The sequence below is a fragment of the Pelecanus crispus genome, chromosome 7 (genome assembly GCF_030463565.1).
Source record: "Pelecanus crispus isolate bPelCri1 chromosome 7, bPelCri1.pri, whole genome shotgun sequence".
Classification (NCBI taxonomy): Eukaryota; Metazoa; Chordata; class Aves; order Pelecaniformes; family Pelecanidae; genus Pelecanus; species Pelecanus crispus.
The window spans coordinates 37,347,561-37,362,042 of NC_134649.1; the positions used below are offsets into that span (position 1 = coordinate 37,347,561).

The 14,482-nt window shown below is 45.5% G+C and overlaps 1 protein-coding gene across 3 annotated transcripts in view; it reads left to right on the forward strand.

Moving 5' to 3' along the window:
• FLNB (filamin B) overlaps positions 1-14,482 on the forward strand; it is a 72,082-nt gene that overhangs the window by 39,099 nt on the left and 18,501 nt on the right. For 2 of the 3 annotated variants that reach the window (XM_075714609.1, XM_075714610.1), the window contains exons 16-28: positions 122-282; positions 831-921; positions 1,179-1,348; positions 3,569-3,686; positions 4,406-4,668; positions 5,275-5,872; positions 6,101-6,274; positions 6,668-6,830; positions 7,217-7,377; positions 8,508-8,675; positions 10,199-10,322; positions 10,591-10,747; positions 12,874-13,063. In XM_075714609.1, the coding sequence (XP_075570724.1) occupies positions 122-282; positions 831-921; positions 1,179-1,348; positions 3,569-3,686; positions 4,406-4,668; positions 5,275-5,872; positions 6,101-6,274; positions 6,668-6,830; positions 7,217-7,377; positions 8,508-8,675; positions 10,199-10,322; positions 10,591-10,747; positions 12,874-13,063 (2,538 nt within the window). Of the gene's footprint in view, positions 1-121; positions 283-830; positions 922-1,178; positions 1,349-3,568; positions 3,687-4,405; positions 4,669-5,274; positions 5,873-6,100; positions 6,275-6,667; positions 6,831-7,216; positions 7,378-8,507; positions 8,676-9,283; positions 9,374-10,198; positions 10,323-10,590; positions 10,748-12,873; positions 13,064-14,482 lie in introns of all 3 variants that reach the window. The other variant, XM_075714611.1, reaches the window with a different exon arrangement.

Consider the following 14,482-nt stretch of genomic DNA (forward strand, 5'->3'; position numbering starts at 1 on the left):
GTGGTCTGTTACATCAGTTGACGCGGTGACTTGAACAACTACTGGAAATGCGAATGTGCTGGCTGTTTGGCTAGCAATGTCTGTACTGGCCAGTAGCAAAACCTCCATTTGCTTTTCCTAGGTGATGTCAGTGTTGGAATTAAGTGTGATGCTCGTGTGGTCAGCAATACGGAAGAAGACATAGATTTCGACATCATCCACAATGCTAATGATACGTTCACAGTGAAATATGCACCACCTGCCTCTGGGCGCTACACTATTAAAGTGCTTTTTGCAGGAGAGGTTTGTAATCCTCGTCTGTTTATCTGCTCTTTGATCACCGAGCACATGCCAGTTCACAGTTGGCTGTAGCAGTCTACAGCTGGCTCCTTCCATTCCAGCTCACATGCACTTTGTCTGGTCACTGTTTCTAAAAACACTTTTGTAGTTCTTGAAGGTACACAAATGAGAGGGATTGGCTGGAGACACTGAAGTTCAAGCATGTGGTGTGTTGGGCTGGCATAATGAATGTGGTCTCAGTGATGGGGCAAAGCTGCTTTCTAAAGGATAGAAAACCAAAGTGACTCTCCAAGGAATATGGCAATAAAAATAAGTTTTAATTAAAAAACAACACCACCACCAAAAAAAACCTGCAAACTGTCCAGCTGTTAACTTTGCCCTAGACTTTGAATGATACTACTCAGTAAGGCAGAGCAGAGTGTTTAAGTGAGGTGAAATTTTACTCAAGATGGTGCTGGAGTTAAAGCAGAAGTATCTTAAAATGATTATCTGTCTAGTTTTGGCCAGCAAAGAGTGACCTGGTTATGTTTAGAGCTGTGTTTCTGTTGCAGGAAATTCCTGCCAGCCCATTCAGAGTTAAAGTGGACCCCTCGCACGATGCCAGCAAAGTGAAAGCTGAAGGACCTGGGCTGAACAAAACTGGTGAGAGCTGGTTTGAGATGGTGTGGCCAGTGCTGGACCGCGAGGGGCTGTTGCAGGGTAGCCACTGCCTGGCTGAGCAGTGCTGGGATGCAGCGATGCAGTCCTGGATACAGCGGGGTGGGGTGCCTGGCAATTGAAACTACTCTGTTCCCTTGGCATTTTGCTTGATTGACTGGGCTTTATAGGTGCCGAATGCTTCTTGGGGAGAGTTTCTGTGTGCAAGCTCTGCATAAATTAGAATTAACATTTTTCTTCAGGCGTGGAAAATGGCAAGCCAACGCACTTCACTGTGTTCACCAAGGGAGCTGGAAAAGCGCTGCTGGATGTGCAGTTCAGCAGCCCAGTGCCAGGAAAGGCGGTGGCAGATCTGGATATCATTGACAACTATGACTATTCCCACACTGTTAGGTACACTCCAATACAACAGGTAGGTCCGACTCCTGTAGGAATACAAGAGTGAGCGGCTCATGTTGCCATAGTGCTGTGGCCTCCCTCCCTGATACCCGTGCACAGAGGAATGAGCAGATAAAACTTGCCAGGGTGTCCTGTTCCCCAGGATCCCTTTAAAGCAGATACCCAGGGTTTGCTTCAGCCTGCAAGATAATTGGGATTGGAAAGCAGTAATGCAGTTTTTAGGTGTAGTTATTGATAGCTTGTCACTGTTTTCTTTTCTGGGAACAAGTGAGATATTGAAGCTGTGGCTCACAGCTCATGCTGCCATTCCGCACCTTACCGGTTAAAGAGGAAGGGTAGCGAACCTTCCCGGGGTCTGAAATGGAGCTGGCTGCTGCACCAGCTGCTCTGGGCTGCTGCGGTCCTGCAAAGCTGGGGCTGTGGTGTGCTGCCTCTCAGCAAGCTGCTGTTGTAAAAGGAGCTGTAGTGCAAACCAGAGCAGGGACAAAAAGCACAGCATTTGGGTGATGGTGCAGCAGCTCCCCAGTAGGAAAGTGAACGAGTTGGTGCTGAGGAGGGAAGCTGGGCTGCAGATTAAACACGTCAAAGTATTTGTCTGTATTTGAGGTTTGCCCTTGGGTTGGAAAAAAATTCAGTCTAACTCATTTTGGTTCACAGACAGATGCTTCCTAGCAACACCATTAAAGAGCTGAAAGTGGAAGCTGCTAGTAACTAGAAGTATTTTTCCTTATGCTGTGCTTGCGTGTTTATAAAGGGCCATTAAATGCTGGAATGCACGAATCTCATGTATTTCTGAAGACGTAGGTGTTATAGTGCTGAGATGAAAGTGCTTTGCTGCTCTTGTTCTGCTGAACAAACACATGAGCTACTCGGTCATCTGCACCAACTTCCTTGAATGTAGCTGTGTAAAAGTGGACTGATAGGGAGGACTGCAGCATTATTTATCTGATAATGCTGGATTAGCATTCTTGGAAGCACCATAGAGCTAGCGTTTGTTTTTGGATAAAGCAGTTGCATGATCTCAGGATGTGGCTGGCGTGCCTATTTGGAGAAGCTTTTGCTTGTTCGGTCAGGGTTGGTATGCAGAAAGGAGCAAAGTTGTCTGAACTCCATGCGTGTGTGTGTGTGAGCAGTACCAGATTGCTATGGCTTACATGAAAAGCAGTGGTGAAACAAGCCCGGATGCCCAAACCAGGTTTCCCACTTGGGTCTCCCATCTGGAAGAGTACCTCGGGTCACGGAGGAGCTGTGGACTTAGAGGAGATGCTCGCAGATAGTAGTAGCAGGAAAGCAATGGTTAAAAAAAGGAGATGAAAATAGACTGCCTCGTAATTAGAGTAGCCTTGTTGTCCCTCCAGGCTGTGAGCACGTAGGTCATTCCTGGACCCTGTCTTTCTCAGGTTTGTAAGCAGTAGCTTACAAATGAGACTCTGGACTCTTCAGAGCGGGGGGAGGAAGGACTAGGTAGTTAAATTCCTGAGGGGCCGCGTCAGCAGCAGAGGAGCCTTGGTTCAATGCTGTTTACTCAGCCTTATCTATCTTGTGGTGTTGCTACAGCTACCCGTGTGTGTGTTTTCTGAAAACAACCGAGAATAATCATGGAAGCTATTCACTAGCTTGTGTGAAACATCCATGATTATTTTCACTTGGGAGCTGAACAGGCCAAGAACGAAAAGTAAGCAAACAGTGAATATAGCTAAAATATGGACTGTGGTAGGAGAGAATAAAAGGAGCACACATTGTGGGCTGGAGTTTGCCATGGCTGTGCGGTATTCCAGCCAAAATACACAAGAGCATTAATCTTTCTGACTTGTAGAGCTTAAACCCCTGGTATTTCAGATGCTGTAATAATACGGCCTCTTTGCAGGCTTGGCTTTGGCCTGGCCTCTCCGTGTGGTGGAAGGGGATACCTGGTCCGGAGCGCTGGGACATTCATTCAGGTGTCGGGTCTGAGCACCGGGAGGGTGGGAGACAGCCTGAGCTGGAGGTTTTGCCAGGCAGCTTGAATATAGTCTAATTAAAGGTTGGAAAGAACGGTCTTTTTCTCTCTTCCTGCATTAAATACAAAACACTTAGTACTTTGAAGGGCTGCAGTGGGGTGAGAGCTTGCGAGTCCGGTAAGTTTGGCTGTGGTCAGCTAAAACAGATTAGGTGAGGTGGTTATGTACTGCTCGGATGTTAGCGCGTCCGTGTGAAGTGAGGAACTGAGCTAACTTGTAAATTCTCCAACTAGGGTCCAATGAAGGTTTTGGTAACTTACGGTGGTGATCCTATCCCTAAAAGCCCTTTCACTGTGGGTGTTGCTGCTCCGCTAGACCTAAGCAAAGTTAAAGTCAATGGACTCGAAAACAGTAAGTACATCTGGGCTGGAAGCCCCATAGCCTGCCTCTGAAGTGTCTCCTGAATCTAGGCCAATGTGTCCCGCTGGAACAGAAGTGGGCAAAACAATCTTCTTTTTAACTTCTTGCTACAGTTGGGGATCAGCCAGCTGCAACTTTGTAGCTTAACCACTCTGACTTAGCTGGTCCTCTTGAGGGCTGAATTTCAATTTAGATTTTTTTTTTTTTTTTTTTTTTTTTTGGCAAAGATTACATGGCAATGTGTACAAAGCATGTGTTGGGGTTTGGTCCCTTGTGGTGAACAGAGCTGGTCTCTTCACCAGGCTGGGCACCTGCTGATGAAATCTGGTTTCCTTGGGGCTAGATGGCTGTTTGTTCAAATATATGTAATTGCTACAGTGCAGAATGTCATTCATATAGTCTCTTTGTTTTCTAAAAGCGGAAGAACTTAGGGCTGTGAAATACTGTTGCGTTCCTGAAATGAGCCTCTTATACTGTCAGGCCATGTCTTACAGACTTGTTTAGCGCTCTAGCTTTGTAGCTCAAATTAACCAAAGCACTTGGGTTTTTCTTTGTTTGGTTTGGCAGGGTTTTTTTGCACGCAGAGGGATGCAGACTGAGCAGGACTCTGCCAGTGCTTGCTCCCTCGGTGGTACGTACACGAGAGATTTCTTGGAGCACTGTCTGATGTTGAGTACTTAATGTAGTAATATGGGGTTTGTCTTTTTCAGGAGTGGAAGTAGGGAAGGATCAGGAATTTGTAATTGATACCAAAGGAGCTGGTGGGCAAGGTAAACTGGACGTTAATATTTCCAGTCCTATGAGGAAAGCTGTGCCATGTCTGGTGGAACCGGTTCTGGGTAAGGAGTGCAGCACTGCAAAATATATCCCAAGGGAAGAAGGACTGTATGTGGTGGATGTGAGTTATGATGGCAATCCAATCCCAGGGAGCCCCTATACTGTGGAGGCCACGCTACCTCCAGACCCCTCCAAGGTAAGTGAATGATTTAGGGCTGTAACAGCAACTGATACTGAAAACTGAATTGTGGGCTATTGCATGAGACTTGGCTTGGTTTTGGCCAAACCAGACCCAGGAACATCCTTACTCAGAGCACTGAGTCGTTCCTTTTGACTCATGGAAGTCATTCCTACAACACTGTATTTGAAAAAAACATTGAACTGAATAAGAATGCTGCAAGCTTCCTGCATAATGTGGCAAATACAAGTATTGCTCCTAATTAATAGAAGCTGGCTTCATGAGCATCTTGACTGTATTAATTGAGATGCTTCTTTCTAAGGAAATAGATTTCAAGAAAAACGTGTGTACAGCCATCAAATATTTTAATGTTTCTACCTTTCATATCCCGTGACTATATAAAAGCAGCTGCAGTGAGAGTATGACTATCCTTGCCTAGAAACCTCTTTGGAGGAGAGATTCCAACTTTACAGTAAAACTCGGAGCAGCAAAGGAGACGTTGCTTTCTGTGTATTTTTAAGAGCTTGTTAATTGAGTCCAACATACAAACAAGTCTCACTAGGCAGTCTGTGCTGGCAATAACACAGAAAAATGAGTTTAGCTCAACTGCATATTCTCTTCTAGGTAAAAGCTCATGGTCCAGGTCTTCGAGGGGGCCTCGTTGGAAAACCAGCCCAATTCACGATAGATACCAAAGGGGCAGGAACTGGAGGTTTGGGTTTGACGGTAGAAGGCCCGTGTGAAGCTAAAATTGAATGCTCGGACAACGGTGATGGAACCTGCTCTGTCTCCTATCTGCCTACAAAGCCTGGAGAGTATTTTGTAAACATCCTCTTTGAAGAAGTTCACATTCCTGGTTCGCCGTTTAAGGCAGACATAGAAATGCCATTTGATGTCTCTAAAGTCATTGCCACGGGCCCGGGTTTGGAACGTGGTAAAGTAGGTGAGGCAGGGCTGCTGAACGTCGACTGCACGGAAGCGGGTCCTGGGGACCTGCGGGTGGACATGGTGTCGGATGCTGGTTCCAAAGCTGAGGTCCAGATCGATGATAACAAAGATGGCACCTATGTCATAACATACGTGCCACTCTCGGCTGGCATGTACACAATCAAGATGAGATATGGAGGAGAGCAAGTGCCTAAGTTCCCAGCCCGGGTCAAAGTGGAGCCAGCTGTGGACACAAGCAGAGTTAAAGTGTTTGGGCCAGGAGTGGAAGGAAAAGGTGAGAGTAACTGTTGTAATCAGAGTTTGTAGGACTTGCAATCCTTTATCCTGCACAGAGTATTCTGAGCATTAGAAGTTGTAATACCCTTGTGTGTTCCCATGGTGACCCTCGGACAGGGCTGTTTTATGTTCCCAAATGAGTTGTTTATCATGCTGGTTCACAAAATGTTTTGTCATCGGAAATACATGTGGTTCTTGAAGTGACTCTTCAAAATGTATCCTCCAGGTGTCTTCCGAGAAGCTACAACCGAGTTCACTGTGGATGCTCGACCTCTAACGAAGGCTGGTGGTGACCACATCAGGACACAGATCATGAGCCCGTCTGGCTCCCCTGCAGACTGTCTCATCCAAGACAATGCCGATGGAACGTATTCAGTAGAGTACACGCCATTTGAAAAAGGTAACCTCGGGGTTTTGGTTTGGGTTTTTGGGATTTTTTTTGACTTGAGAGGGGAAAACCAACAGCAAGCAGCTCTTCTGACACTTTCATTTGGCAAACTGCTGAGGTCTGCCAGTAACTTGATGGCACCTTAGCAAGATTTTTGCCAGTAGAGGAGGTAATTCTGCAGGAAGTAGCTCTATTTTAACTTGAACTGACTTTTACGGTAACTTGGCCTCAGAAGAACAGTGCATAGATGGCATCTTGGTTACAAAACACTAGTGAAGTCTTGTGAAATGCAGGAGGAAGCTCTTACCCATATACTGACATTTAAGTCTGTAGCATCTTGTAGAAGTGATGTTAAGTGATGAGAATGTTTAGGGAATTCAGGGGGTGTTTTCTGCCTCTTAACAGGTCCGCACACAGTCAGCGTAACGTATGATGGTGTACCTGTGCCAAACAGTCCCTTCAGAGTGAACGTGACAGAGGGCTGCCATCCATCACGTGTGAAGGCACAAGGACCTGGACTCAAAGAAGCTTTCACAAATCAGCCAAACGCCTTTTCGGTTGTCACCAGGTAACTGGGCCTACTTGATCCTGAAGGAATATCCGAGACAGGGATGAGCGTAGTGGGCTGTGTGGTGCAGGATGCTAAACACAGTACAAATACTTACAGAAAGGCCAAGCTGTGTCCTTCTGATTACTCTATGTGCTACCTCATCGCGTACTGAGCACTCTGCTCTGCAGAGATTAGGAGTTGATAATGATTGAGGATAAAATTCTAGGAAAATGCAAGTGAGGTTATGCTGAACAGCTTTGCATGCCAGAGCATACTGAAGGCTGGACATCAGAAGTCAGGTTACTGCATTTCAATATGGGTAAAAATGCAGCCAGAGCATGCAAAAGCTACAAAGCTGCTGTTAGAAGTAGGTAATTCTAACTATGTGTGCTTCTGTCTTGCAGAGGGGCAGGAATTGGTGGCCTTGGAATAACTGTTGAAGGACCTTCAGAGTCTAAAATTAGCTGTAAAGATAACAAGGATGGGAGCTGCAGTGCCGAGTATGTTCCTTATGTTCCAGGAGACTACGATGTTAACATCACGTACGGGGGAGAGCATATTCCTGGTAAGAGCTCTTGCTCAGTGCCTTTCAGAAGAGGGAAGGCATTGAGCTAAGGACTCGGTGCCTTGTCTGTAGCTCACTCATGCTGGGGTATGTTGAGGTTTTGACTTTCTGCTTTTCCTGAGAAGTCAGGCAGAAACAGCGGTGGTGTTTGTTCCTCACACTGGGCAGGGAAGTGTGGAGCGCTTTGTGCTGTGGTGCAGTAGTTTTTGAGGAAGGGCTGCAGTCTCTTCTCATTTCTGAAATGGCCTCTGTGGGATGTGGAGGAGCCTCGTTGAGACTGTAGCACCTGCAGGGGGGAACAAAAGAGTGGGTACGGATGGGTGGGACAGGGAAAGGGATGCTAGCCCTTGACAGATAACTGGTATTATGCACAAGTGGTGTGTAATGCATTAGGTCAAGAAAATAGCCCTTTGGTATGTGGATGTTTCTGCAGTAAGACGGTCTAATGGGTGAGCTTATCACAGGGATTATATTAAACACTGCAAGTTTTGGTCACTGCAGAAAGCATAGTAACTGTTCCTAAACCAGATGTTTACCCGTGTATGCATTTGCACTGGCTGTTCAGCTGAAGTGAAGTAGGTTTAAGGAATGTTCCAGGTACATCTGGCATCTGCAGTTCATGATTAAAAGAAGGATATTTTGCTTGATACCAAGAATTAAGTGATCCTAAATGCCAGACACATTTTGCTGCAATGTTTGAGTTCTTATGTGCTGTCATATGGCATACAGCTAGGTATTCTTTCCTAGATGTTGTGAGTGAGCCAGTTCTTTCCCATTGGTCCCATTTGATTTGTCAACATACTGAACTTGGTAGAATATAAAGGAAGCAATTGCCTGCATGACGCTTCGTTTGCACTTCTGGTTTCTTTCATGCATTTTTTTCTGAGGTGTGAGAAGCAGATGGATCACAACTGAATTGTTGATTAGACAGTGAAAATGTAGAAGCACCATCATTACACCTCTGGCTTTTGCGGAAGCAGAGAAGTAGCATCGAGGCTGTGGGATTGTCATTTCTGCCTGAGGTTGAGGGATAGTAATGAAAAAGCCCAAGGAAAAGTAGAGAAAAAGATCTTTGGTTTCCTGTAACTGTTAACTCTGTGGTGTTTAACACTTGCTGCGTTAATTTCCAGGCAGTCCTTTCAAGGTTCCTGTGAAGGATGTTGTGGATCCCAGCAAGGTGAAGATAGCAGGACCAGGTCTGGGAACAGCTGTTCGAGCCAAAATCCCACAGTCCTTCACTGTAGATACCAGCAAGGCAGGAGTAGCACCCCTTGAGGTGGTGGTGGCAGGAGCCAGAGGTAAGAATCGAAGTACTCTGTCCAGCTGTGTCCCCATCTCTGCGTTTGGGTGGGTAACATGGTCCTGACCCTGCTTGCAAAGGTGGTGATACCACTTGAATGAGCATTTCCCTCTGTTCCTCTTCATCTGGCATGTGCACCTTGACAGCTGACCCATGTGTCATGCTGTAAAGGGAGGAGAACTGCGTCCTAGGTAGTGCTGCTTTGGGCAGTGTCTTTGGCTTGATCCTAATCTTCAGAGCTGGGAGAAGCGACGTGAGTAACCATCACTGGTGAACAATTGTGGCTTAGACTTAGACATCACAAAGTAAATCCAGAGTCTCATACGTGAATGGTGACTTGGGAAACCCGTGTCACTGAGTTGCAGGAGTCTCTGAAATATGGTGAAACCTCTCAGTGGTCCCCGGAGAGCAGCAAGGCCCTCACGCTATAGCCTTGATGATGTTTGTATTAACCTAGGAAGCTCTGTCTTGGTGGCACAGTATCTCAGCAGCAAGTACCTTTTGGCTGCAAGTCTCACCTTGCTAGGAGGCAAGAGCTGCTTCCCCACTCGAGTGTCAGGTCATGCTGGTGTGGGTGCCCCTCAGGTAACCCTTCTTTAATTTTAGTGGATGAGACGGATTCCCAGGGATGGTGCTCCCCATTGAAAGCGGTTTCAGATGTCTTTAAAGGTGATCCAAAGGGTGACACTGAGACAGGTTTGAACTCTCACTAACTGATAGCAATTTTGGCTCTCGGAAATCTAATTAGCAATGGCAAGAATCATCTAGAGGAGGGAGTGGGAACCAACAGTGTTGCTTTTAGGCTTTGCATGGCGATTATATGTTTCTTTTGTGCTTGTTTTACTGCTAATCCGTCCTGTGTTTCAAAGCCAACTTGTATGAGACTGCTTTGTGTGATGATTTGAACAGATATGTCGTGTAATCTGCTGTAGATTTAGCTTAATGCAAATTGAAATAATTGATCCTGCTTTCTTAGGACTTTGTCAGCTTGCAGGGGTCTCTTGCCTAGGCTGCGAGCCTGCCTTTCCAAATACCTGATTGTGAAAGACTCAGTTGGTGAATGCTATGCATCAACTGGCTTTAGGGCTCAATTCTGTGCAGTGAATCCCAGTAACAATATGCAATCTTGTAAATGACAGTTCAGGCAATTATAACCATTACTCATTTTCTTTCTCGAAAGATCTTCACTGTCTTTTGAGCAATTGCTCTTGACTGTACAGAAAGGCAGATTTTTCTCCAGTATTTTCAGGCTAGGTTTTATTTACAGCAAGAAGACTGGAGCCCAGAGAGTGGTGGATTGCAAATCTATCTTAAGTCAATGGCTCTTGAATACAATATAAGGGAAACTGATCACTGATCCATGCCCATTGCCTTCATTCAAAAATAAAAAAAAAAAAAAAATGAAATTTAGCTTGTTGCAAATTAAATGAGCAATGCATCTTGGAGCTTTGTGTGGCAAATGGCTGGTGAGGAATTGAGTTTTAATAGCGCAGCTGAGAAAATCGTATGTTGCTTTTTTAGGAGTTGTGGAGCCTGTTAATGTAGTGGACAACGGAGATGGCACCCACACGGTGGTGTACACCCCTACGCAGGAGGGACCCTATATGATCTCTGTCAAATATGCTGATGAAGAGATTCCTCGCAGGTAAGGTGAAGAAGATAAACTTAAATGAACTGAAGATTTAATGACCTGATCATGCTCAGCACATGAGCATTATTTAAGGGCTAGATGTGGTCCTTTCTACTTAACCAGTGCAGCCCCTTGTGCGACTTCAGGGTTCAGCGGTGGTTTGAGCTTGCTGCATCTACAGCAGAGACACCGTAGAGGGCGTGTATCCGCACCTCAGTGTGTACTGCAGTAACTATCAGCCATTGACTTAGGAGGAGGGGGCAATAACGGGTTTCCCTTTAAGTCCCTTCAAGGTGAAGGTGCTTCCTACATACGATGCCAGTAAAGTGACAGCGAGCGGACCAGGTCTCAGTTCCTATGGCATACCAGCCAGCCTGCCTGTGGAGTTTGCCGTGGATGCGAAGGATGCTGGGCAGGGACTTCTGGCTGTACAGATCACTGTAAGTAACTACAAAACCAAGCAGAAGTGGAAACATGTTGCTGTAGGTGGGCACGAGTGGCTCCTATCGGAAATGTCCACAGCTGTACCCTAACATACCCAGTGTCCTGGAGAGTGGGCTGCTGGCTGGACCTTAAGATCTGGTACTGGAAAGCCTTGCTCTCTGTGTTTGTGAAGCTCTTGAGGCTGCTTTTATAAGGCTTATGTCTTAGTCATCACCCATGTTGTATTTGGCTCTTGGTTAACCTTACACTCTGCAAATGCCCAAAGTGAGATAAATAGTTTCTTATAAGATTATGAAAATGCTGGAATTTGAAATGGAGACGGCCTTCTAGCAGTGTAGTTCAGCAAGGCCATGAGATAACATCCACACTGAGCATTATATGATGATAAATTAACAAACAAGTCTCCCTCAAGGTTGCCAAAAGTCATAAGCTGCTTAAGGAGATACTACAGGAATGTTTTTATTTGACTTTGTTTTTGCTTTTCCTGAAATTTCTGGTGCCTGGACTCTGAGGCCTCAGCAAAAAGGTCTCTGGTTAAGTGGGCCATCAAGCACATTTCTCAGCTCTGGCATGCCGAGGTCATGGCATGGCTGGTTGTACTTGCCCTTCTGCATTCTTGCTCCTCTGCTGTCCCGCTGTCTGCTCAGGTGCAGCAAAGCAATTATCTTTATTCTGGCATGCAAGTAAGCTCTTAAAGGATCCAAAATCCCATTTGTCAGAGTTCCCAGCCTGGCCATGGCTTTGAAGATCAACTTCATAGAATCATTTAGGTTGGAAAAGACCTTTAAGATCATCAAGTCCAACCATTAACCTAACACTACCAAGTCCACCACTAAACCAATTAAGGGTAGAGTAATAATTTCATGTTTCCTGGCTTGGTGGCTGGACTATTTTTTAATGAAAGTAAAAACTAGGAATCATTAAGGTTGGAAAGGATCTCTAAGATCATCGGTCCAACCATCAACCCAACACCACCGTGCCCACTAAACCATGTCCCAGAGTGCCACGTCTACCTGTTTTTTGAACACTTCCAGGGATGGTGACTCCACCACCTCTCTGGGCAGCCTGTTCCAATGCTTGACTACTCTTTCCACGATGAAATTTTTCCTAATATCCAATCTAAACTTCCCCTGACGCAGCTTGAGGCCATTTCCTCTCGTCCTAAATCCTGCATGGTGGGAGTGTATAGGTGATCCTCCTCACAGCATTTATTTGCTTCTTGTTCCAAGCTGTTGAATGTCAAATGTTTCACAAGCCTGCCTTAAAGAAGTAAGCTCTTTCACACTGTACCTAAAATTTCAAGTCCTTTGCAGCTTATACTGTACCCCAGGCCATGTTAAGTCATAAAATACAGAATGGGGTCAACATGCAGTTCCTTGTAAGCAGGCCTGGAAGACTTTCTAAAACGCCTCACACTTTGCAGCTGATGAGTTGCACTGAAGGCTGAGGCTGGGAGTAACTGTCGGAAACATTACGCACAGTACTGATCTTGGTTGTAGATATGAAAGCTTCATGGTGAAGCTCAGGTCTGTATTGTTTATGCATCTGTTTAATTCCTGTATTCAGTGTAGAAAGAGTAGTTGAAGGGACTACATAGACCTGCTTTTAACTGTAGACCTTGCGGTGTGTCGGGAGCTGGATGCCTCATCCAGGAGGGTTGACGGCAGACTCCAGTAATGCTTCCCCCTGACCTCAAACCTTTTGGGGAGCAGCTGGCCAAAGCTAGCCAGTGCTTTGTCAGGACAGAGCTGCACAGTCTGGCTCCTGATCTGTGCCTGAGGGACCTGGGAAGTGTTCTTCATTTCCAGCAGCAATATGACGATGAAGCCTAAAACTTCTTACATTTAATATAAAGTCATTAAAATGGCTTGCTGCGTCTTATAAACGTTCTTGTACCAATCAAAGAATAGCTAATGATAGCACTGATTGTTTTATAGTGGTCTGATACCTTTTTGCTCCTAAGAGTCTATTCCTGGTACTAGTACTTGACTGAAATATATTTAACCCTCAAAAAGCTGCAGTTCTGTATCTGTTTGAGACTATCTAAGTATGGTTGTGAACAGATATGCTGCCCTGCTAAAGGAATTCATAGTGCCTAAATCTTCTCTTTTGCATTCCTCAGGACCAAGAGGGCAAACCCAAGCGAGTGGACATTCATGACAACAAGGATGGCACTTACACAGTCACCTATGTCCCTGACAAAACGGGCCGCTATACGATTGGCGTGAAGTATGGTGGAGATGATATCCCATCCTCTCCCTATCGGATCCGGGCATCTCCAGCTGGGGATGCTAGCAAGTGTTTGGCCACAGGTGGGTGTTGGCTCCTCTCTTGCTGTTGTTTGTATTTGGTGTAAAGCTGCTTTCTGAGCATGGTACAGTTGATGTAATGGGTGTAGAAGACGCTAGAGACTTGTGTAATCTGGCTGCTTTTACAAGAGGGGTTTTCCTAAAGATAAAGAAGCATCCACCCTGCGCGTCAGCAGGAATCTCTTGCAGTCTCTCGCAGAATCTTTCAAACTGCCTGGGTTGTTACAAACAGCCAGATGCAACCAAAGTCTGATGCTTAATTTGGCCTAGATAAATACTGCTGAGAACTGCAGTGAGGTTGACTTAAAAATAACACATCTGCGCACATTCACTGGATCATGCTCCTTGCACTGCGAGTGTTGTGAGAAGCTTTTTGTTATGAGTACGAACAGAATTAATTCTGAGGATGTAAATAGCTGGCTGTGTGCTTCTGGATTAGCAAAGCCTGTTCAGGCTGGGTGTTACTAGCGGAGGTTTCTGCTGCTTTTCTGTCTGGTCAAGGTTGGCCAGAGTCTGGACAGACTTTTGGAAGGCGTGGGTGGAAGGAGAGAACCTAAAGATAAGACATTACTACAGCTCAGAAATCATTGCTTCAAGAATCAGTGCCTTGGTGTAGGGGAGGGACTCCAAATTTGTTGCTGTAGGAGAACGCTTATAGCTTTGACCCTTACCTGTTCTCAGGATGGGTGGTCACCATGGCATGCTGCCACCTCCCAGCCAGCCGGAGGCTGTGGCAGGGAGAAGCGGTGACAGGAACTAGTTACAAGAATGCCACTGAATGTTAAATCCCCTGATTTTAAAATAAATACATAAATTGGGCGAGACAAAATTGAACAGGGAAACTTGAATTGAACAGGCAATCTGTGGCTGTAGACTTGTGAGAGCGTCTGGGCGTTGTGCTGACCTGCATTGGGCAGTTAGAGCATACCTGGTGCCCATCCGGCAGCTGGCTGCTTTCAAGCCTGCTTAAACAGAAATATATTCCTGACACAATGGAAAACACATAGTGGCAGGTATCCCCTTCGCTTCAAAATTTAAAAGAGGCCTTAATGGCTGAATCTGATACTCTTCCAAATAACTCAAGTTGCTAACTATTCAAAATAACTGTGATGGAGATTACTCTCAGATGCCAGCTTAAATTTCCCCGTTCCAAGAAGTGTCTGTGACTCTCTGCTGTAAATATGAAATACAGTCATTGTAGGAGTAGATGCTGGAATACTGTCAAGGTATTAAAATGGCAGGTTCATTGCCACTTGAAAATGAGCCATTTACCTGGTAGCAAGTGCCAGTCAAAAGCAGGAGTATTAAATATGTACTGCAAGTAAGACTTAATAGTTCTCATTTAAACACAGTGTTCTTCAGGCTGGTTCTGATTGCCACAATTTGGGCATTGTTTCATGATTTTCTTTTTTTTGGGATGTG